Raw genomic sequence first — 25,883 nt, 5'->3', positions numbered from 1 at the left:
ATAAGCAAATAAAACCTTTGTGAAAAATGCATACTGGTAACTCCTGTAGCTGAGACACTGGGTTACATTTTTTCCAAAATAGTAGTTGAGAGGCTGAGTCCTGAAGACCTTCAGACACACATAAGAGGAAAAATTTTCATATTGGACATGAAAATTCTATGTTTTACATAAGGTGAACACATTGCTAATATTTCTGTTCTTATTGAAAGAAGTAGCAAAGACACACTCTGTCATATTTGCTTTGCAATTTTACATAGCACCTTCTGTATTTTGGAGTTAAGTCTTACTCACTCATCTTTACTTATGAGGATGCATTCCTTCCAGTTGATCCCATGAGATCCACCCAGATCAGTACCTGCAGAACAACTTTACTGATCTGGATAAAATAACTGAAGATTTGCACGATGTTTAAGGCAACGTTCCCTGCATTTGAGTTTGCCAAAGCTTCAAACGTTCTGTAAGTCAGTCTCTCAAGGGACAGATGCATAGCCTCTTCTGGGAGCACTATGCCAGCTGGAAAGGTGACCACTTCCAGTGGCTTGTCGTTCCGTCTCTGACAGTTGAGTTGCTAATGCAGGCACTTAGAAAACAATGTGGTCGAGATGAACTTGGGAAGTTTAAGCAGAGCTTGTACATAGGTCTTTGCTGGCACAGCTCAACGTGCTTTTTTGCACTTGGGAAACAACTTCAAGTTTCCTCTCACTTCAGTTGCTGAGTAACTCAGAACTTCTTGGTTAAAGATCTCACCATGTCAAAGCAGATGACAGATTCATACCTCGATCCACCAAGTGTGAAACGGAACCTGCACTCATTTGCACTACCTGAACAATTTTCACATTTATGACAAAATGAAAACCAACACTGAAATCTGAAAAACAGGTAAGCCACAAGACCCCCCAGCTTCACCATTACTCTCCACAGATCGCAGGGGAACAGCCTGCCATCTCACCACGGCATGCAGGGGGGTCTCTGCTCCAGCACATCTCCTCTCTTCCCTCACTGACCTTGGGGTCTGCATGGTCACTTATCTCTCCTCCAGCTCTTTCCACTACCTTCCAGGAAGAACAGCCCTCATCTTCTGCCTGCTGCTTCTTAAAAAAGTGATCTCGGAGGTGCCCAATTGGCTCAGTCCCAGAAGTGGGTCTGAAGGTTTCAAGCAACTTCTTACAGGAGCCACCATTACATCCCCTTCCCCGTTACCACAAATGGTTCCACACAAACCCATGACAGTCAGCTGCAGGAAAAAGCTGTTTCAGCTTTCACTTTACTCATGAGAACTGACTGAAAGCAAGTATAAATTTTTAGTTAAAAAGAGTGGCATTGTATCAGTCTAGAACTCAGATCTCAGAAGACTGGTCTTTCTCTTTTACTTTATGTCCCAGGTAGAAATCCCCAGACACAGGAGTACCAACAGCAGGACTATCTCCTGACTTCATTCTTAATTCTTAAGAATGCATAACTGAGACACGACTTACAATGACTGGGGACTTGAGCAACCAACGCCCCCTCAAATCTTTGTCAAATACCAACACAGAATATTCAAACACATCACCACTTGCACAGCCATAGATGTCAAATCAACTGTAAGAATTTTCAGTTGAAAATTATTTTGAAATAACAAATTTAGGTGACAAAGGAAAAGAATGCATTTTCAATTCTGGAAACAGCTTCAAATTTCATTTAACGTTAAAAGGAATTAAGTCAATAAAATCAACTCAGCTTTTCACAGGTAGAAGTATTTTCTGTTACGGATTAACTATGACACAAAGTCACTCAGCATGGCTGTGCCCAACCAGCTCAGTCCAGCAACGACTACAGGTTCAAGCACAGCTCTGCACATAGTCCCAAAGCCTGCTCAGGCAGGAGAGCAGCACAGATCATTTTGTCAGGCAAAGAAGCCTATGAGACACCGATAAGGCCTAAAATCCTATGCTGTTTCGCTCAGCTCTGCCAAAAGCCAGCACTGCCTCTCAGTACTACTGTTCTACTGGCTCACCCAGACTTTTGCTTACACCCCTACTAATTCAACTTGAAAATACCCATCTCTGATGTGGACGTTAGTGGTACTTCTCAAGGCCCACTATTTCAATGAAGCAGCAAAACTGAAGTCACAGACACAGCTTGGAAGGATCCACTCTAGCTCACAGTCACCCTAAGGCACAATTTGTGACATTTTTGTCCAGGGAGACTGGGCTGTTTAAAGAGAACTGGATGGTCAATTATAAAGTACTTGCTGTCTCTACCTTGAGAAACTTTTGATAACCATTCCCTTAGTGTGATTACACCCTTTCCAGTAGCATTATCCAAATCAGACTCCTCTAGCTTGTTTTATTTCCATCAACAAAGAAATGCAACAAACAGTTCAAGTGGAACGGCTTGTGATAAAACTGTAATGCCAGTGTCACACACTCCTACTTCATACTACATTTCAGTCAGGAGTTCAGAACAGATTTCATTTGTTTTTTTTCTTCGCAGGAAATCCAACTCCACATGCACAGACATCTTTTCTCCCAAGATGTGTAAGTACAGGCAATATAATAAACCCTTTAAAATTATGACAATTTGTTGACAACTACTTCCACATGTACATTTGTTGTACATATTCTGAATGCATTTTTAAGTCTTTTTACTAAATTCATGTAGATTAATAAACATCTAATTGTAAGTGCTTATTTAAAAGGGTGTAACAATTTAGACACTGCATTACAGCAGAACAGCCATTAAAATGACACAGCCACAAATTAAATTTTTTCTTGCACTACAGGAAGATTTGGCAAAGTATTTAATATTACATTTCCCTAGGGGTAAATGAAAACTTTAATGATGCAAGACCTAGAATAATAAACAGGAAGTAAACAGCCACCATCTCTTTTAGATTTCTATCTTTATGTATGTAGAATCAAAGTACTACGTGCAGACAATACTGCATCAACTAGAATTTAAAGACAAACATAAAGCTCTTTTGACTTTTGATATAATGCATTCCTGCTTAATTATTATTTCCAGGTAGGCTTTGTTCAGGGTTTGGGTTTTTTTTAATTCTGTTTTGCTTAACTCCTCCTGCAACATGCAGTATTAGTGTGGAAACTGCCTCAAGTTAACTGACAGGCCTTGCTTTGCCACAGTCATCCCAAAAACCGTAGGGGCATACAGCACTAAGCCAAATAATAGATCAAAGGCTCCCTGGCACGCTTCAGAACCTGCTTCCAGATCTATTATGGAAAAACATTTCCTGTCAAAGTAAGAAGTAAATGGGGAGGGTGAGGAGGGGGAAGGCGTCCTACTGAACTGCAATGGCACTTCAAAAGACAATCCTCAGCCTGTATATCTTTTTAAATCCTCCTCCTACTCCGGGGCAATTAAAACAAAAAACTTGAGCCAGTGCAGGACTGGCAATAGATTTCTCTCAGGCACTTCTCCTACCTGTTTGGTATAACCAGATGGACATGACATTTTCCTTTTTCTTTCTGGCTTTTTTTTTATAATTAAACCAGCAGCAATTTATCATTGTATTTGCCTTCTGTAGTTGCCTGTTTAATTAGAGACCTTTATGTATGAGTTATGTAAGCTTATCCTTCCACTTAAACTGCTCACAACTGGTTAAAGGATCATACTCTCTCACCTCACAGAAGCCAGGTGCTGCAGAACAATAATAAAGTTATGAAGTTGCTTTGTTTCACAGAACAAAAAATTCACAAAAATAACTGAATAAAATTCTTCTTTTAAATGCACATTTGTGCATGCACTCCAATAATTATACATAATTACTAGACTGTAATTTTTGATGATTTAAAGTCCTAAAATTTACAGAGGAGTTATCGTGAAAGCACTTTGTAGATAAAATATAGCACTCTGCAAGTAGTCTCTCTCCTGTTCAGCTGGAGAAGTCAAAGGACATGATTACCTGATTTCACAGAAATCATCTGCTAAGCCACAATTAGAGGTCCTATACTTCCAGCCTACATGTCTCTATAGCCCTAACAGTAAAACCTAGTATTCCATCAGACACTACTGTGCTCTGGAGCTTGCAGTAAGAGGTGAGTCCACATGAAAAATAGCAACAAAATGCTTTCCATCATGGTAGAGGACTCATTAAAAATAAGAAAACTTTCCATGTGGCAATATCAAAGGAGTTGACAGCGCTAACATGGTAACAAACCAACCGAAAATACTGCCCCTTTGATCTTAAGCAGTAATTTGCCATTTCCTACTTGTTTCCAACTCCCTTTACAATATTTCAACAAAAAAAAAGTCTTAAAATGACAGCAGGGTATTTTAAAGTTAGACATTAGTCTTCTGTGCTGTGCAGCCTGAGAAATTTAAATGAAGCAAGCTTTATTCTTGCAAGATAAGAAATCAGAAGACTGAAATGGATAAACACGCTGCTGACCTTGTTCAAGCCTTCTAAGAGAGCCTTACCGATGAGATAGTCATCCATAAAAAAGGTCTCCTGGAAAACATGATGCTACTACTATTTCAGAGCACCCAGATCCACAATTGTAGAAGTAAGCCTTCTGCTTTAATGATCTTCTGCTTTAGCCCATCACATAAACCTTAACACATTTCTAAATGGTTATGTAAGCAAGGCAGATAAAACCAGAAATTAAGCACCAATAATGTCTACGTGCCTGATCAACACAGTGATACTTTATCTCAGTTAAAAACAGCATGGACAATGTTCATTTTACATTCAGTTTACATTAAACACTAAGTTACATGAAATAGCTCAAATATATAACTTTCAAAGAAAAACCAACAAAAGGCATGTATCCTATAGGCTTTTAGTTTCAAACAGTAGATAGAAAAAATAATCTAGCTGAGGAATAAAACAGAAGGTGTTTCTCCAGACTCAGTTTAAGAAATTCTCTTTCAGTTTCCAGACTAATGCATTTTTTGGTTTTATATTTGCAATTCTAATATTTTAATTGCTAAGCCTGCAATAAGGCACGTAACATTTTAAAAGAACCACCAGCATCTTGGGAAAAGTGCACTGAAGCACTTGTGTGTTAGAGCAGAGCAGGTATTTAACACTGAAAATTACCCATGTCTTTCTAACAACTATCATGACAGAGAATTGAAAGATGTCAAAGTGTTAGAAGGCATTTCTGAAATTAATGATTCAGCAACTTAGAAATTATTTTTAAAGATTTCTAAAGAATGTCCAAATATATTAAAAATTCCATTACCTTAATGGAACAAGTAAGGCCCATTTACCTGTAGTGACAGCAAACAACATAAAACTAGCATGGCTTTGACATACAGTGCAGAGCAATGAAGAGGAAGCCACCATGTCCCTGTGCTTTGAAGCGACTGCCTCCTGTATTGGCATGAAGGCAAAGCAGGTAACATGGAAATCTACTCTCCAATCTCTTGAAAATCCCAGCAGCTGTCCCCATTTCTCTGCATCTCCTGAGCAACTCGAATGCTCTGGCAATTGCTAGTAATGGGGAAGGCATACTGTTTGATTTAATGCAACTCATCTACAGGATGAGTCGACTCTCAGCTTCACTGGCCTACTCAGTGTAAGTGCCTCAGGCAGCCAAATGTCAATGCACAAGCTATCTCTCAAAGTCAAGCCTTGATTTAAGTCTCTCTTTAAATGAGGACACCATAGAAGTGCTCACAGCAATTCCTAACTAAGATTGCTTTAAACCTATTATGTTCTCTGTAGCTTTTTTTTTAGCGTGCTGAATAAAGCTTTGCATTATTTGGAATACATACAGTCCCATCAAGGAGTTCTGGTGTTAAAAATGTGTGAAGTTTCTGACAAAAAAACCAAAACATGGCATATCCTTCCATATTTAAATCAGGCACGTTTAAACTTTTCTGGTTTACATGGACTATGCACTCAGTTTCACATTTAATCTGAAGTTACAGTAACCTAAACTTGCCATGAGTGTATTAATCGATATAAGCACATAACATCTATGACTTTGTCTAAAACTTTCTTTTTAAAAAAGGGATAAAGTGCTGCCTTATTCACAACAAAAATGCAAAGCACATCTAATTTCCAAGGTTACTCCACATATATACATCACAGCACAATGTTTTGCACTAAGTATAAAACTGTCATTAAAAAAATCTAGCCATTACAAGCGGAATTATTCACAATGGTGTGAAATTCAAGTGATTGTGAAGTTACGACTGTTAATTTCCAAAAATAAGCTTTTCGTTATCCACTGAATGTCAATTAGATGCCAAGAAATTTTAAATACGTCTCAATATTGCAAACAAAGAAAATAAGCTTTTTTTTGTTTTGTTTAATGAATAATGATTCAGGCACTTTCTTACAGGAGAGCACCCACACAATTTATCACTACTTTCATCTGTCATCCCACACACTTGGCTTTTGCTCATATCAACATTTTTCAAAATGAATTATTTTCACTCCAGTTATGATATTAGTTTTGGAATCATTAGGGCTAGCAAAATATGATAGAACAAATCAGGTTGTTGAAATAGGAAAGCCTGTTTGTGCCATTTGTAAAAACATGCATTTTTTAACACAAGTCTCTTAGAATGTATCAGTTGCCTGAACACCTTTCAGCAGAAATTATTATGCCATCAGTTTCGTAAGATGGTGAACAATCAATACAGAAATTCATTAAACTGCTGCAAGAAAGAATTCAGATAATGATTTTCAAGTCATCCACTGATAATCAGATAGGCTGGTAAGTAGAAAGCAAAGAAAATAGCACACAGAAAGTCAGATACTCAAGTCTTCCTCCCTTGATGATTTCAAATGATGTGATTTTATCACTGAAATAGTGACAGTATCCTCAAGAGAAAAACACTCAACCACCCAAAAAAGTGTTGCTTCTCATGCCATTGCTACTATTTAGATGTTTTATTTTAAAAGGATGCCAAAACTGTACTCTTTACCAAATACTAATATGCTGCATGGCAATAATTAATATAAAAGCTTTCTCAGAAAATTATTTTTTAAAGCTGTCATTTTAAAAGGCTAAAAGCTACTAAAAAGATTTTACTATGCATAATATGATAATCTCCTGACATCTAAACTTGCCAGGGTGTGAAGAAAATGCTGTATTTCACTAGAGATCCCACAGAGATACCAGACTCCAACAAAATATCCACTTTACAGATGTCTGCTCATCTTTGGTAGGAGTCAGAAGGATTTCAAAGTAAAGAGCTCCTCACTGTCAAAATGACGAAGCAGTGAGTTTGAAGAACCAACAGTCATACAGGCCTTTTATGGAAGTTTACCTTACGAGGAATGAAAACGCCAGGAACTGTCACGGGATATCAATTTAAACAGTATTAAAATACAAAATTCTATACCTATACCCTCTAAAAGTAGCCTGTTACTCTACATAAGAAAACATTTAATCAGCAATGACATCTTAAGAGGGGGCTTAGCACCTGATTCTGAGGACAGCAGATTACAGCCTTCCTGCTTCACAAAGCCTCTGCTGAAAGCTGCCCTACCCAAGGGACTAACTGAAGCAAGACTTGTTCATTGATCACTTTTTATATTAACATGAAAATTATCATTGGTCCTGACAGTCATGTTACTTTGCTGGTATAAAAAAAATATTAGGAAAAAATGATCATATATTGCTTCTCTGTATGATACAATTCAATTATTCTGCTTATATAGTTGTTGAATGTGAAAACTGTAATTTCATTCCCATCTCACAGAGGCCAAAACAAGATTGAGGAGGGAGTATGGGAATATGCAAGAGAGACAAATTACATCAGGTCACTTAGAAATAATTGGAGAAAACAGATGAAAACCTTCTGTCACACGTGCATGGTATGGGTGTGATATTTTGTCAGATTTTTTTCTATCCCATGAAGGAATCAGCAAGTCTGCTGAAGAGTGGGTGTTCTGTAGAATGAATCAAAAGTGTCTAGAAATGGTAATATAAAAATGTAGCAGAAAACTTTACTTTTCTGAAACATGCTGAAAGTAAAAGAGAAACTATGCCCAAGTGAGACTATAGTAGGCGTCACACTCTTCATTCCAAATCCAGAATTAACTTTCATTCATTCATATACTGCCAGGAGCAAAATTCTCTTCAATGTTATGTATCAGTTGTTATAATGGGACAAATATCCATGTCTTCCCTCTAGTTTTGAAATAGTTGTGATAGTGTTCCTTGAGAAAGGAGATATCAACAATTTCTCCCATTTCCCTGCATCCTGTAGCCACTAACCAAGGGGCACAATACTGATATTCTCTGCAGTCTCTTTCACTATAGAAAAGGAAGTGACTAACAGAAAGTTTGTCAGGAATCCCTATGTTTGGGGGAAGATCAGGAAACGTAATCAAGCAAGTATATTACCATAGTCGAACTCTTGGGAGGAAAGAACGTGTATGGACTTCAGGCCATCCAAGCCAAATTCGGGGAGAGTGAGTCAGCAAGCCATGCAACATGAGGTACTCACACCAGTAGGAAGGCTCAGACATTGCTAATTCACTTAAAGCAGCAGCAAGATGATTACTGGGTAATTAGCACTGAAGTTGCGCATGGCACCACAGTTCTAGCATCCTATTGCTAGATTTTATAATTAGTGGGTTGGAAGGGATTTCTTTTCTTTTTAGTTTCTACATACGGATAGTTTATGATTCTGCAAACGGGATTACTTATGTCAGCCAGCAGCTTGTACACAAATTAGAACTGATCAACACAATGCTTAGGGTTTGTGTGCACACTGTGGAACCTGAACACATTACACATCCAAACACGCTATACTTCAGTAATCTACTCATTAGATAAATTCTATGGGAACATCAAGCTCTCATTTCTCTTTCTGCCTCCTAGCATTTCCTGGAAAAAGCTGTTTCTGTTCATTAGAACACCACTTTGCCACTCTGCACTTCTATAAATAATTCCATAAACATGATTAGATAAGTCCTGCTTTTCAAGGATGATCCTTCTGCACAGTCTATGGAGTTTCTCACTATCTCACCCACGGACCCCTGTCTTGCTGGCTGCATCTCCAACCAGCACACCATGTATCTCTGGTCAAGAAACAAATGGGATTCCCTACAGAGCCTTTATGACTGTCAAACCATTTGGAAGAGTTTAATGCCAAGCAAGCCTTCCCCTCAGGAAACACATCAGCCTAGGAGATGAGTAAGTAGCAAACGTTACAAAAGTGGGGAACGTTAGGAAAGTAGAATGAAATCCTATGTTCTTAGTACTATAGGGAGAGAAAAAAGTAGTATATGAGAACATGCAACTGTCACCTATGGTATATGAATGGAACATCATCACTTTTGGTTAACTGAGAAATACAGAAATAAAAATAATTCCTTTTTTGGCACAAGAATATAAATAAGGTCTGTTTTAATGTACAAGGTCAGCCTGAGAGTTTTAATACATTACCATTTGTTAGGCAGCTTTCTTAAATCCTGATTTCTCAATATTTTAGTGAGGCATTACATATGCTACAAATAAACTAATTTGCTCAAAGTTTTCAAAAGGCACAAAAATAAGCTTCCTGACCAATTCTTGTCAGAAAATTCCTTTTCATATACTGTAAATTCATTCATATTTTCATTAAGTCTTAACAAATGACAGCTAAATAGTTACATGTAATCGTTAAAGCAGTATTTGCCAGTACTGTCAACAGCCCCAGGTTTAGATGTTTCGTAACTAAACATTTCAATGAAAATTCAGTAATTATTATAACAATATTTTAATGGGTTTATGTATCCTTAGAATTTGCATTAGTGCACCAAGGGAATCATGACCATCTTGTTATTTTTAGGCAGCTAAGCACAACTGACCAGGAGTAAACACTCCAATTTAATGTTGAGGATATTAACAAAGCAATTTAAAAGAGATTCTGTAACCACTATGCGTAAGACACGGTCATAAACAATTGTTAGTCTCCAAGGACATATATCTAGTTGAATCATTTACCAGAACAATAATTAGTCTGCCCTAATGTATGTATAATGTAGACAATTATGTTATAATCTTTTCCTTTCATTAGAATTGTTTTCTAACTTTCATTCTCGACCTACTGAACAATGATATTAATGCCAGAATTCCTTATGTCCAGTGTTAGTTCTTAAATTCTTATTTTCATCTTCCAGAGTACTATAAATTTACAGCTTTGTGCATGTAAATCTCAATACAACCAAACAATTCCGCTCTGCTCTTTAGTCCCCTTACGAATGAACACTGCATTGGAAACATGACAACAATCAATAGAACTGACAAGGTTCAACTCTGTCTAGCAGAATATTCCTTCTGAATAGAAGACCAGAAAAGAATATATGAAACACAAGTACAAAATAAATGTAGCAGCTTTCCTCCCTGGTTTGTTCTGCTTTAATTAATTAGTTAAAAACATTTACATTTAGGTACTATGCTGAGTAATCCATAATGCAATGTCTGTTTGATATCTGTTGGTTTACAAAGAATAAAAAAAAAGAAATCTATAAAAAAAATCAGAATTAAAAGTTTAAAACCTAACACATCTAACAAGGAAATCATACCAAAGTCAGAGTACCAGAACCAACCATCAGTCATTCATTTTATGCAAGGGATTATCAATTAGCAGGGGGCCGAGCTCATTAACCTAGGAGACCCCTGACAGTCTTGTTCCAATTTGGGTAACTTCTTGACAGACACAGCAGGTATGGAGTGCAAAAAAATCTCCAACCAAACGACTTTCCTCAACCCCAAATCAGTAGGTTTCTGCACTTTTCCTGCCAAGAGAAGGAAAATTGGGTCTTTGCGTACATGCATGGATGCTGTTGGCATCTCTTTTGCATTTTAACAAATCCCACACCAATCACAATCTGTACAGTGTGTATATACAAAGTGGAGAAAAAATATTTTTAATGGATAAATAAATAAATACTGTATTTACTATACAGTAAGAGGATAGACATATTCAATTAATGTTTGTCTCCATGAGAATTCTGCCATGTACTGTGAACCCTTCTTGGAGCCACAGGGCAATTATTCATCTAAACAGTCCTCCTTAATCTAATTGTGTAAGTTAGCAATTCAATTTACATTTGCTTTTTAGTTGTTCACATTAACCTTTAGACCCCTTCAATGAAGAAACCTGTTTTTTAACTGAGAGCAGCAGCTCAGTACTACAATAGCACTAGTATTACATTTCGGTATTGTTTCAAATATATTAAAACTACTCTCTGATTAAGGCTCAGCTTTTTAACTTTTGGAGTAATTCAGCTTTTACTTAAATTTAAGTCTGAGATGTATTCACTTCATATTTCTAAGATTTTACTCCATCAGCAGGTTCCAGGGCAGATGTGTTTAATTAGCAGACAAATAAAATGTCCTGGGACTCTCCTGATTAAGATACTCTACAATGTATGACTTCCAGTATTTCCTAACCAGAGTATCAAACTCCATCACTTAAGATACAGGTTTATCTTGACTAAATTTCTCATGTAATAAGCCAAAACTACCAGCACTGTCAATTTTTAAGAGTGAGTATAGTGAGAGCTTTCTAACAATCATTTATTTGTAGTGGCATAAATACAATCATATCCTTTATCATACCCAAGAAATTGAGTTGCATGGGCATAATGACATTTTGCATATAAAATTCCACATGTATTTATCTCATATATATTAATATTTTATTTTAGTAATGCCCCACCGTAAATATTATGTCAAAGAACATGTCAGATAATATACAAGTTACAGTAGACTTGAACTGAAAACTAGAAAGAAAGCACTGAACATACAGGCATTTTTATAAAGACATTTTCCAAACCAGAACCATAACGACTTTCTAGACCAGCTAACTGTTACAACTAAATATTTGAAGAAATAAAAAGTAAACACATTTAAGCAATCCACACTGCACTTGAATGAAAAAAATAACACAATACTATCTCATCTACAATGTGACACTTTGTTTACAAGGTGCTCCTCAAAAACAACATTAAAAAGAATTTGTTTGGAATAAGAGCTATTCATTAAAGCATTTCATATTGGTTAAGACAGAAAACAAAGTATAATCTGCATCAGCAGACCAAGTGAACAGTCACAACTTCAAGTATCAATGGCAGAAGAAAGTGGCTAAAACACCACAAAGAGGGAACATGCCCTATATTCCTGTATTCTAGGGAGAGAGCAAATTCTTAGCGAAAGAGCAGATTAGGAGGTATGTTGCAGCAGGAAGAAGCTGACACTTTCAGTTCACTACAACACAAGCCTTTGCTGTAGTTATTAATGCTGCATAAAAGTTCTGGGAAGTTTTTCTGGATGGAACCATTACTACTGCTTTGATAGCGATTACTCACAGAATTGTTTTCTAAACCACTCTCCATGTGTTGCACATCAGTCCTATAGTGAATTAAGGAACAACTTTCACTACTTCACATAAAAAGGCTGCAATAAATATGATAAAGAAAGCAGTGATGAAGAGTAAGGTCATTTTTCATGTAATTCCTTTAGTCAAACACACATTTCAAAACTTTTCAGAAACATTATATTCTTAAAATAAGATCATACCTGATACTCTTCTGTTATATCGGTTCACAACTGGAGCTGCAAAAGAAACAAATCAAAATTACAAATGCTATTTATCACTGCAAATTCAAAGTCATCATCTTGAATAACCACAATATATTTTCACTACAGAAATCCTATACAAATCTATTTTTACAACCCAAAAACCCCTTTAAGTTTTCATCTGCTTACTTGTTAGCCATTAAATGTTTATTCAAAGTTAAAACTTGATATTCTGGAGGGCTACTCATGCTAAGATGGAGGATAAGCACTTTTGGGGCTCTTTTACTCAATTCTGAAAAAAATATAACTCTACAGCAATTATTCAGTCTTAACCTATCATAAGGTCCCAGACCACTTTCCTTAGCATTATTACAAAACATTCAAGGACTTTCAGTTAGCTATACCTACTCAGCACAAATCATACCCTGATGGAACTATACTCCTGCACAACACAAGCCATGTAACTGTGCTCCTGTACTAACTCCAGTCATCTATCCCTGCCCAAAGCTGACCACCACACCTCGAAACTGAAAAATTCCAAGATGAAGGATGCATTGTTTCACTGTTTGTTTGTTCATGCTGTTAAGCATGTAAGATACTCAAACTTTATCCGTAATTTGAGAAGAACTTCCCAACTTTCACAATTCACATTAATTAATTAAACGTTAGTAAAGAGTATTCTTTCCCTACTTCACTGTACCCAAGTTACTATCTTTAAGATCTGCTTCAGTTTTAATAAAAAAACAATCAACTTTTACCCAGAATAAAACCAAAACACTTCACCACTAACCACCAAAGTAAATTTATTCTGAATGTTTCATGCTTTCCCACTCCTCTTCCCCTCAACTGATTCTTGTATTTTCCCCCATACCAAGTGAGCTTTCCATTCCATTCTTTTAACTATCTGAGAACTGGATGAGCCTTTATACCACATCAAAGCATATGCAAAAATCTTAACGACCCCATCACTTCTTAAAAGTTAGAAACTTTTGAGTATCTCAGCACCACCAGAATATGAAGAACAATGCCTTCTTAGCAAATACACAAGAATTCAGTTTCTTTTGAGCATTTACAGACACTCTGTGTCTGTATTAAAACACGTGAGAATAACACCAGAAAAACAAGATCAAAATTATCATCGTGTATTCTTTTGCAATGACAAAGGAAATCAGAAGAAAGAGGAGGCTGAGAGGCGGGGGGGGATGATCAGGCTAACTCCATAGAGTTTTCAGCCAAATCTACCAACAAGGCGACAATGCTCAGCTTAACAAGAAACTAAACATTAAATGCAAGATTTTTGTGAATTTCACAACTTGGACTGCAACCTAAACTCCTATATGAAGTCATAATCCTTATAAAAATAGCATTAACACAGGGTTTCATACATACAGCTTGAAGAAGTTCAAACACACTGAATGATAAACCTGAGAATTCAACAATCTATTTAAAATCTTTAAGCAGTCTTCCTGCAAATAAGGGCAGCATATATTTCACTTATCAGAGGACATCATGGATGCAAAGAGTTTATAGCGCCTTAATAGGAGATGGGCATTTGGAATAGACATTCATTCTGGTTTGTTAAACAAACAACGAATTTATATAACTCCCTGAAATGAAAATGTTTGTATATTTTGCCCTGTTCTTTTACTTTTACACATGGCCCTGCCTGCAACAACAGAATGCTGCTCCAGACATTAATCTGCCCTGCCACAGTACATTTCTTCTTATCTCTAGTTTATTGAGCTAATTTAACTGAGTAACTACTCAAAGCTGGCAAGCAAACTTGGACCTTAAGAAACAGGAAAACTCATTACTTCTTATCTAGAGACACAGACAAATGCCTACCAGTTCTAAGACACTGCAGAACAGGAGAACCAAAACCAATTAGTCTAGTTCCCACTACAAAATTACTTAATACAAGAGGAATACTAAATTCAAAACATAACTTGTAAGTTTGCAATAAGAGCAACTCATCTAAGTCATAATAATTTCAATTAAGTGTTCAATTAGTCTCACATATTGATTTGAACACTCTTAATCAATGTTGTTATTAAGTAAATACACACTTTTACTTCAGTCACTCTCTTGCACACGCAGGCTTTCTTCTCAACCTTTTGACCACTACATTCATTTCTTACTTATATTAAGAATAACACTTTAACATCTTTCAATATTAATATACTACAGAAAAGTCTGACATACTCTGAGTAACACTGGAAAAAAAAAAAAATCACTTCTCAAAGACTATGGCTTCTTTTAAAATCTTGATTATTTTATCCCATAGCAGGGTTCAGTGTCATCAAAAGAGCATCAAGTTTTCCACAGTTAAAAACAAGGAAAAACATAACCTTTTAAGGACAGTTAAAAGAGCCCTATTATTCTGCCTCCACAAAGCTTTTAAGTTTAAACTGATAGTTGGCTTTTCTTACACTAGTGAGAGTTTTAACGTAAAAAATTTCAGGTTTGCTTTTATGTGTTGTCAGAAGATGACTATTTGTATGCTAAAGAGATAAAAACTGACATTTCCGACTACAAAAGATTAGCATTTTCTTTTGTTCTGGCTTACCAGTGAAAAGATTTCTTTGTTTATAACTCTTTTCAGTCTTGCACAGACAGTATAGCCACTATGGCATCCTTGTGTTTTGGCATTAGAAGGAAAAAAAGCCCAGCATCAAGGACTGCTAAGAGAAAGACTCCTGAAGGTCCCACATACACGTAGATTACTCTCTGGACAGACTCCAAAAAAATTAGATGGGACGGAAGGGAATACATTAGTGGTTAATCCAGCCTATTTCCTACCTTGAACACTAAAGGGCATCTCATTTAAAACAATAGTGATAGATACACTAACAGTAATCCCTTACACCAGTATGGCCATTAGAGCATACCTCCGCCTACCCTGTAACAAGAACACAGTGAACCCAGCACACCAGCCTTCAACAATTAACAGAAATCACTGCTTTGAAACAGGAAGCAATTAATTTTTTGTGTACCTACATTTGGAATGTCCCTCCTACACACCAATAGGCCATGTCTCAAGTCAGTTATGCATTAATTGCAGAAATTACAATGAGACTAAAATGTTGCTGCAAGATGATTGTATTGCTAACTCTCCATTATGTCGAAGTCTCAGGTGCAGTAATATCAAGGTTCAAAATGTCACATACCTTTGGCACAGTCCCTGCTTTTACTTGGAGCCAAGACCCAGTAATTGGGTAAACACAACAAAAACTCAGTTAAATTAAACCATTGTACCATAAGAGATCAAAATGGCCCAATTTCCTCCCTGGCAGCCAAAGGCAAGTGACGCTGGCAGTGGAAAGGCAGATCAAGTTGAGCATTCCAGAGTTTTGCCAGAACTGACTCAGGACAGTGATCCTACTTCACTGATCCATGAAAAATCAGAAATGTCTGCTGAACCTGAGCTTATTTTCCATGCTGTCCTGAGACACGGGTTGAATCAAGCATGAGATAGGAGCAGTTAACAGAGGGTGTTTGAGATTGAAGAATCTGTAGGATTCTTTTTTATTTACAACTGCAGTTTCTAGAACCAGTCAGTTCTCTACTTTAAATCAAACAGTTATTAAATAAGTAGTTAACAACTTTATCTCGGTGTCACTTAACGTCATTCATTGGTCTTTTTTTCCTGCATTGGGGAAAAAGATAAACAAAATACTGGGCATTCATTCAGGAATATATATGAATGCTCCACACGTATCATAAACAGAATAAATATGAAACAATGCTACAAATGTGCTCAGCTTTTCAATTTCAAAGACATTTTACATTATCTCCAGTCAGTTAGCTCTTAAAAAATTAGTCATATACTTATTTGCTAATAAAAGACTGCACAATTTTTCTCCCACAAAGTAGATGCAACTCATTCCAGTTATTCAGTAAAAAATATTTCAATCATAAATCAGTTCTGTATATTCCATTAGTTAAATTCACAAATGTACCTTATATCAAACAGCACTACTGCCATGCAGCTGTATTACCAGTTGTTAGTGGCTTCGTTCAAAAAAAATTTTATTTTCTCACTTGAAAAAGTAGAGATACAAATTTCAGTAACAGCCTGGCATGTGATAATGCTGAAAACCACTGACCTCAAATATTCTTTTCTTCTTTTACAATATTATTTTTTAAAAATATCTTCCAAATGGGGGAAAAAAAAAAAAAAAAAACAAACACAACAGAATTTTCCAGTATTCTTCAGTTTGCTTTGGCACTGAGATTTCCTTTGAAGTATCTAATCCTTCTCTAACTATGGTTATTGATAGATGTTAAAACTCATTCCTATAGGTGAAAAAGCATATAAAACAAAAGGGACACAAATATGATCTTTTATTTACCCCTATGTTTTCAAGATCAAACCAACAATTACAGGATTTAAGCCAAACAAGTGACAGTAAAATCATTCTCCAATATTCACTTTACAGACCAGATCTGAAAGAATGCTTTTCCTACAGTGTGTGGGATCTCTTTGTCAGTGTACTGACAAGCGCCTGGTAAAAGACGCCAGCAAGCTTTTTAAAAGTTGCACTACTACCATAACAGTTTAAGCTATTTCTCTGTGCTACTCATAAGCATTGTACAGTTACAGACGATGACAGAACTTGAATAGAAAAAATATAACAGTCATTCTCCCAGCTATTGGTATCTTCTTCTTCAGTATACTAAGAACATTACATCTTTACAGAAAAGATAAATAAAACTCAAAAGATCAGTTCAGGGCCACAGGAAAAAGTTCAGAGACAAAGAACTGGCATTCCAGGCATGACATCAGAGTATCAGATGTTACCACTCTATACTGGATACCTTAAAAAGTTTTTTTCTCTTCCTCTTCCCAGTAAAAAGAACTTTGCTGTGAACACCTCCTAATCACAATTGAGGTAAAAGAAACCTCGACATGCTGATTGCTTCTGATACTGCGTAGAATTTATAGCAGCAGACTCAAGCTATAGTGCACACAAATATATACACATCTTTCGTGTTTCACCCTAATCAACAATTTTTTGAAGGTTTCCTAATGAAAAATGGAGCATACTTTATAATAGGTTGCATAAATTCAGTAGCATAGTACTCAGAGTTCAAAAGAGCATAGGTACAAAATACCACCTTTATTAAAATCAATTAGCAGAAATCAGTGATTTCCAGAGTATTTTCTCACTGAATCATGGCACAAAGTCATACTACGTGGACAGAGAGACACAGAACGTAAACTGTTCTTATTTAACAAGTCAATTAAGATTACCCAAATATGTGAGTTGACATTATAAACCATTAAAGCTGAAATACCAGCAGCAGAGCGGAGTATAAATCTGAGGCATGACTGTCTCTGTGGAATGTTATATCAAGTTACGATAAGGAAGTGCTAGACTACAGCTGTCAAAGTGTTTTTTCTACACACCAAGATGTTAATGGACTTACATGAATATGAACCATTGCAACTGTGAGAAAATTTAAAGATTCAAGTATCAGTCGTTTATGATTTATAACAGAAACAAGACTTTCACCATCAGGTATGCAATCATACCTTAACAAACACAAATCTGAAATTGCTTTTCAGCAAGTAAGTAAACTAATAGAGTTCCTTGATACTATTACTGATATAAGAGTTATGCATCCATGACTTCTTTCAAGATACCCCTGCTGGACAGTGGTAAAATCCACTTACTCTTCCAGAGCTCTACTTGATAAGGTGGGGAGCATGGGTGGGGCCACAAGCTACATCAATTTTTTCAGAGGCAGTTGTGGAATCTAACAGTCCACACCTCAACTTTCTTTCATAAAAACAAAACAGACAGAAATGGACAAGAGTTTTACAAGTACCAACTTTTCTTTTTTTTCCCTTCTTTTCTCCTCACCCCTCTCTGAAGGGAATGGAAATTCAGAACATGGTTAGAGACAGACAGGAGAGATTCTGATGGTGTCAACTGAAGCATGCCAGATATTTGGAGGAAGAGGAAAGGTCAGGGAACACTGGGGAGGAAGCAAGTTTTCAGAGGATGAACAGAGGGAACAACAGCAACAAAAAAAAAAAAAAGGCGGAAAAATGGAAATTGGTCCAGGATTTTCTGTGTACGTATACACACACTTGACTGTTCTGTAAGAGGCTTTCACATCTATTATGTAAGAAAATGATAACAAAAGTTACATTAATATTAAACACCATCCTCTCTGATGCAGAAGTAATAAAGGCATAGATACTTTTTCATTGCCAGTATTGAAAAATAGCAAACTTCAGTAGCAAGAGATTTTAAAAAAATCAATTAAATTGGAAACTAGGATGTGTTGCTACTTTGTTTTTATATTAATCTTTGTTTTAAAATTACCAACACAAAACCGACAAACACTGTCTGGAAAACTCATTTTAAAAGAGTCCTCCATCCTAGGTTCCTGAGGTTTTTAGAACCCCTCTGACAGGAAGAGTGTATTAACTACTTCTGAAGGAAAAGGTTGAGTCAACAGGCAAGGCAATTATATCAGTTAAAAAAGATGTTTTATGAAGTTAAAGTTGTTGTGCTATTTTGAGTTGGCTTGTTTTTTAAAGACAGAAGAAAAACTAAATATGCATTCTGGAATGGACAGACTTTAAACAGCTATGAAAATAAAGATTAAAAAATCTTTATTTGGTTCTCTGAAAGAAATTTGGGTGAACCTCTAATTAATATAACACTTCTTGACTAAGATTTAAGAGTTTTGTTTGTTTTTAAATTAAAGACACTTAAGAATGTATCAGTATTTTAATATTTTCATTCCACAACTAAATATTAACAGCCCTGCACAGTAGTATTTTGATTACATTTCTCACAGATACTAATTCTACACAAAAAGATATCACGATCTCATTACACAATGAACCCTGCTCTCAAAATTCAGGAGTTAATACAGCCTGACCGAAGTACAGGAGAATGAATACCTATCAAGCGGCACTCCATATTATCTGACATTGCAATGCCATGATGCACACAGCCCTCCCCTACTTCTTGCTGACACGTCTCAGAGATCTATCCAAACATAGCACTTCTTTTTTTTTTTGCATTATTTTTTTATGAGTAATCTGTATTATGAAGATCAAAGGGACAGCAACAAGGCACGTACTTGCTTTGCAGACATGGAATTAGACAATTTCCCAGTGCGGGAACTTCACTACTACTTCAGGGTATTTAAGATCTTTGAAACGTAATGAAAGCAAATTTTGTCTGAAATATTTTTGGTAGAAACTTCAGAAGTGTTGTTTAAAGCAATGTTTTACTCTGGCAAATACGGTTCTTTTAAAGCAATGCTTCCGTATTTCAACTGATTCTTTACTATGGCTTTGATTTCTAAGACTGAACTTCACATGTTCAGATCTTTTAAAACCTCAAAGCCTAAAGATTTTTTACCACATTTTCACCCTTTTGTTGGTTATAAGGTTCAAAGTCATTGCTCTGTGTTATCAACAACAACACTTAAACCTCTTTTGGCTTATTAGGAAAGTTGAATTTCACCTAACAGTTGAAAATCCAGGAGATAAATTTCTAAATTACTTACAAAACACGTTACTTAACTATGTCTAAGTAAGCTACTGCATTTTTATTACTTCCAACTGCATCTCTTGCATAAATCTCTTTCCACAGATTAATGAACTCTATGCAGGTGAATGCAGTGTGAATAAGGCTAAAAAAAATAAAGTCCACATAAACATGAGAAAAAGTTTTACGCACCTCATTATTATTAACTTTGCATTCTATCACAGCATGGAGCCACTGCTAAGTATGTCTAAGGTATGTAAGTCACTGCCCCAAAAAGCATAGTCAGTCCCTCCTTCTGACCTGCCACTGAAATCAGCCTGACTTCTTTTTCCATTTTCAGAAGCCCAATTGTAAGTCCCACGATTATCCTGAAAAACTGAGTATATTAAAAATTATGAAAACTTTCATGAGAGCAACAACCCACCAAAGACCTCTCATGACAAGCAAGTCGGATTCTCCAGGCAGCTTCTACACTCCTTCCTAAGGCAGATGACACTCACAGCCATGGTCTGGGACAACATCATCAAAACCAGCTGGAGAGAGGTCTGCCACACTTTGACAGTGCCTGGTCACTGTTGTCCACTGACAAACTTCATGGGTAACTCTGCTCTCAGTCTCACTGTAGTCTAGATTTTCAAAACTCTGTTATCACATAAGTATTATCCTCAGGAACAGCAAACAGACAATTTCTCTTAAGTATACATCTCAAATAGGTACTCTTGTGAAAGCCAGGAACTTCTTCACAACTAGGCCAATAACTCTGAGAGAAATATTAGCCAGGCAACAGAACTACAACAGCCGAACATATATATCTGGAGGAAAATATTCATTAAAGTAATATGGACGAGATGGAAAATGCTGTCATTGGCTTTACTGTTTACACAGCCTTGTGTATATGCTATTGTAAAATTAAGTATGAAAAGGGTGGGAGGCAAGCATGTCACAGCTGTGGGAGTAACATTAGCGAGTTAAACAGCATACTGAATTTACATATTTCACACCTCCTGTCCCTGCCTTTTCTATAACCTCTTTCTCCTGTAACAACCACTCACTCTCTCCTCACACCCCTGCATTCTGCCTGAGAGCATATGAACTGCAGCAGCAAAGAGAAAAGTCACAATTCCCACTCATACAGAAACACTTCTACTTTCTGTTTCAGTACCACAAGTACCCTGTTATTTCCAAGATTTTTAATATATTCCTACTACCAAGGCTTTACGCTGTATCTCAAGGACTGTCACAGAAGCATGATAAATACTGAAGTAATTAATCCACACACTTTCAGAGCTGGATTGCTTCTGTTTTCTGACAGCTAACTTTGAGTTTGCAACACACTAGACTACAATGCACCACTGATGTTCTTGTCATTCTGCTTCCTAGGCTTATACTACACGATCCTATGCAGGATGAACTTTTCCTAATACATGTCACATAACATCTTCAAATCCCAATGAAATAAAACTATATATACTTTTATACAGAACAATGAACAACTTGAATAACTCAGATGTCCTACGTGTCAACTATTATCCATTGCCTCATATCTGTCCTTTAGGCAGAGGCATATTTTAAGGTACAGCAAATGTTACATGCATTCCTAATATTTTTCTAGGTACATTTGGCATTTAAGATAACAAGGCATAGTGCTGTGGTTTTATTTGGATGCATAATGAAGAGTTTATTTCCTCCTATATGTAACAAAAGGATGATGACAACACACAGATATTCTTATGCTCTAGCAATGAAAAGCAAAGAAAAAAGGAATAATTTTGACTGCCTCTCAGTTTCTACCAGAAACTCAACCTTAATTTTACATTCACTGCATTGTATTTTAAAGAGATTCCATCTGCTCTGTCTGTAGTACACATTAATATTCAGAAGACATCTGCAGTGTGCAGACCAAGCTTTTAATTGGAATCATGTCACAGCTACCATCACACAACACTGAATGTAAATGTTGGCTATCTGCACTTGGCAGCTGCTTGGCAGGCTTATTATAAAGTCCTACTGAGACTGATAGTGTCTTTAAATAATGCAGTATCAGGACATAAAAAGTATCTTCAAAAAAATCAAATATTTACTATCAAGAAAGCTGTACTATGCCATCCATACCTAATATAGTTTACTAGCACCTCAAACTACTTACAAGAAAAAGGTATTGTTGATATTCAGACGTAATTTTTGAAGAGAGTCAACAAACTAATACAAATGAATATTCACATCCTTATTATACATACTTAAGCACATGAACTTGTACACAAAGGAAGACAAAATGAATTTCAGTGCAACTGAAACTAGGTAGCAAAGCTCAAAGCATTTATAAAAATCTGAAACTCAAGCATTGCTAAGCATGTAAAAGCACCTGAACAAAAGAATCCAATTAACAGGTGTGCTCAGTGATTTAAGACATTTTCATTCAATGCCAGGCTAATTATTCTACAATAAGCAATGTAGTTACCTTTTTTAAAAGAAAAAAAAATGAGTTAATAGCATCATCATCATCTGCTTCAAATCCCTGCCAAACCATGGTAAGGTAAAACTACATTTTCACAATCACCTGTTTCTTTTCTGTTTGTATTTCTAAGTTTCTGACAAACAGGGCAGTGATCAGCAATCTATATACACAAAAATATATACACAAAAGTAAAGTTATCTGCCCAGTACAAACAATGAGTTGCTACATCACCAGACTGACCTAATACATGTTGCAAGTTATTTAAATCTTATCAGCAGGTAACAAGTACCTAGAAATTCCTAGTAAGTCACATTTGCTTTTCATGAAATGCACATTTTCTTGGGGAATTTGTCATACACTATCTTTGCCATAATATCATAACAAATATCTTTTCACAAAACTAACAAAACTTCAAGACCATAGCTCGTTAAGGTATGTTGCCACAAAAACAATTACACAAGTAAATGCAACATCAGAACAGAAAGCCATCACGATCCAACTGCTCTAACTAGTGCCCTTCTCTGACAGACTAATTGGCTTAAGGGATACTGCTCAGCTTCACTACAGCTTCAAACACAGAAGGGGAAGATGCAGTTGCTTGTGCTGAGGGCACACAGACATAGTCAGTCTGTATTTGCACATTCAACACCATTTTAAAACATGTTATGGTGAAAGGATAATAACAACTAAAAAAAAAAAAATAATCAAAGGACCAAGCAAGGTTTCAGTTCCAAACCTGAGCATGCAAGAAGAAGACTGATGACCACTGATTGAAGCAGCACTTCCAATCTGGTTCAATGCAAAGGAAAAAATGGGTTGGCCTTTTTTGGTTTTTTACCAGTGATATACAGCTCATCTGCTCAAGTTTGCGCTAGAAGCAAACGGAAGAATTAATGTGAGCAGTTAGAGATGAGATGCAGTATAAGCAGCTTTTCCTTTTGCCTCTAAGCTATTTACAGTCTTGGACAAAACAGATTGGAGTCACTCTCACAGTCAGGTACTCTATCTCATGTGACAGACGGTAAGAAACAACGGTAACTGAACTAGCTCTACAAAAGAGAGCAATTTAGAAGAAAAATACGATTTGCTCAAATCAACCTGCAGAAACAACATGCAACACTGACAGAGCATATTTTATGTACCCAGTACGGACGTTACACTGCTATACTTGCCAGGTCAACCAGAGCTCAGGGTTGTATAATTGTACCTAGGCAGGATTTAAGAAGCATCCTACAGCTAAAACAGGAGGCACATAAAAGCCCATAGTTCTTCAGTTAGGTAATTTTTAATTTCATTACCGATTCCTACTGTCATTACTGATTTGGATCACGAAACATAGTGTGTTTTTACATACAACAAAGCTGCAACGAGTTGTGCTGTCATCCGATTTGATCTGTATGAAAGAGCAAGAGGAATTTCAATTAGGAACACCAGCATCATGCATTACTTCAAGCTGATTCAGATCCTAATCTTGCACATCCACATGTAAATGAGGGTGTAAGTATACTTGTATATGCTAGGCAAGCCATGATACTTCATGGTATCCTGAGCTGCTTTAGAAGCAGCATTGTTGCCTGGTTGAGGGAGGTGGTCCTTCACTTCCATTGAGACGATAAGGTCATACCTGGAGGAATAGTATGTTCACTTCCAGGATCCCTAGTGCAAAAGAGACACGGACATCCTGGAGAGAATCCAGCAAAGGTCCACAAAGATGAGGAAGGGAAGGAGCATCTCTTGTATGAGGACAGGCTGAAAGTGCCAGAACTGTTAGCCTAGAGAAGGCCCAGGGGAACTCTTACCAATACCTCAAGGGAGGGTGCAAAGTCGACGGAGACAGGCTCTTTTCAGTGGTGCCCTATGACAGGACAAGAGCCAATGGTCTACCTGAACATGATAGATGTGAACACTTTTTTTACTATGGGGGTACCCAAGCACGGGTTTAGGTTCCCAAAGAGGTTTTGGAGCCTCTATCCACCAGGATACTTAAAAGCCATCTGAACATTGTCCTGGGAAACCACTCCAGGTGGCCCTGCTTAACCAAGGGGATTGGTCAAGATACCCTGCAGAGACCACTTCCAACCTCAACCATTCTACGATTCTGCAAAGATACTCTAACAGCTTATTAAAACTCATACTTCCAGTTTAAGTTCCAATAGCAAGAAGGCAAATATAGAAGTAAACTTTATTTGCAGACAGATGGACTAAGGGAGCTCCAAGCTTCAGACATCCTTTTTCCAGGTAGGTGACTATGAATTTTGACAGAGCCACTGCATACGTTTTGGCTGTTGGGATTTAATCTGTTTGGCTTTTTATTTTTTAATGGGAAAAGGGAAAAAAAGGAGGAAAATAAAAGACTGAGAAATAGTCTGGGCTGACATTCTCCATGTTTCTAAACTGAGCATCTTCTTGGGTAGTTTTTTAAAAATTTCAGTGATGACTCTACTGCAACATACTAAAACAGTTCTTACTCTATTAATGCCAACAAACATCCACATCTTGGACAAACCTTAATGTATCTACCAGCCCCTTAACCAGTGTTACAAGAAGTATCTATTACCAGTTGATCACCTATGACAAACTCTGAATTCTTTCCCACACCACTGTTTCCTAGGATTTAGAGCACTATCCTCTATGTAATCATTACTCTCTGGAGACTCATTCTTGCCTGAGTAGTTTGTGAATGACCTTTCTTCAGCCTACTCTTTTTCAAACAATCAACAATTTAAAGAGCTGACTCAATTCTTACTGAAGTCTCTTTTTGACAGTTTTTTAATTAGGTGTTTAAAAAAAGACCCAAGACATGTTGTTGATTTGTGAAATTAAAAAGTGTATTCAAAGACTCAATGTCTCTATATAAAATATGTTTAAAAAATATATTTGGAGAAAAAAATTCTATCGCATATTGCATCACATTTTGAATAACCAAAACCAGAAAATATTGGTCAGTTGTTTATAAAAAGTTTTAGATATATTTGCAACTGAAGTTATTGGTTTTCCAACTAAAATCAAACAAAAAAAAGGACAAAAGAAATTTAAAAAAAAAAATCCCATGCCAAACCTCAACTTAGTCCTACAGACAGATCTATCTACAGCAGTGATAGAAGAGGTACACAGGATTTCCGAGATTTTATCCTAGAGTGGTAGCTCCAGAACCACAGCACTGGACACCAGGTTTTCTGCCTTGCTTCCCCTCATCTCTAGGGTGGAGGATTTTCCGTGTGAGCACAGTTGCCTCTACAATTCAAGTTAATTTTCTTTCCTGATACTTTACTAGGAAGACAACAAAACCTGAGTCCTTCCACACCATCACAGCAAGGAAACACAGCCTCCGCTCCAAGAGAGAGAATGACAAAACAGTGGACTGAGGGGTGGCACAAAGTGAGGAGACAGAAAGAAAGTACTGAAGAGTATCATGAATTCTGCAGAAATATTATC

At 36.6% G+C, this 25,883-nt stretch overlaps 1 protein-coding gene across 1 annotated transcript in view; it reads right to left on the bottom strand.

Moving 5' to 3' along the window:
• PRKAR2A (protein kinase cAMP-dependent type II regulatory subunit alpha) overlaps positions 1 to 25,883 on the bottom strand; it is a 61,777-nt gene that overhangs the window by 25,973 nt on the left and 9,921 nt on the right. The window contains exon 2 of the mRNA XM_062008495.1: positions 12,477 to 12,512. Within this exon, the coding sequence (XP_061864479.1) occupies positions 12,477 to 12,512 (36 nt within the window). The remainder of the gene's footprint in view (positions 1 to 12,476; positions 12,513 to 25,883) is intronic.

This window comes from Colius striatus, chromosome 15 (genome assembly GCF_028858725.1).
Source record: "Colius striatus isolate bColStr4 chromosome 15, bColStr4.1.hap1, whole genome shotgun sequence".
Taxonomy (NCBI): Eukaryota; Metazoa; Chordata; class Aves; order Coliiformes; family Coliidae; genus Colius; species Colius striatus.
This window is presented reverse-complemented; position numbering and strand designations above follow the sequence as displayed.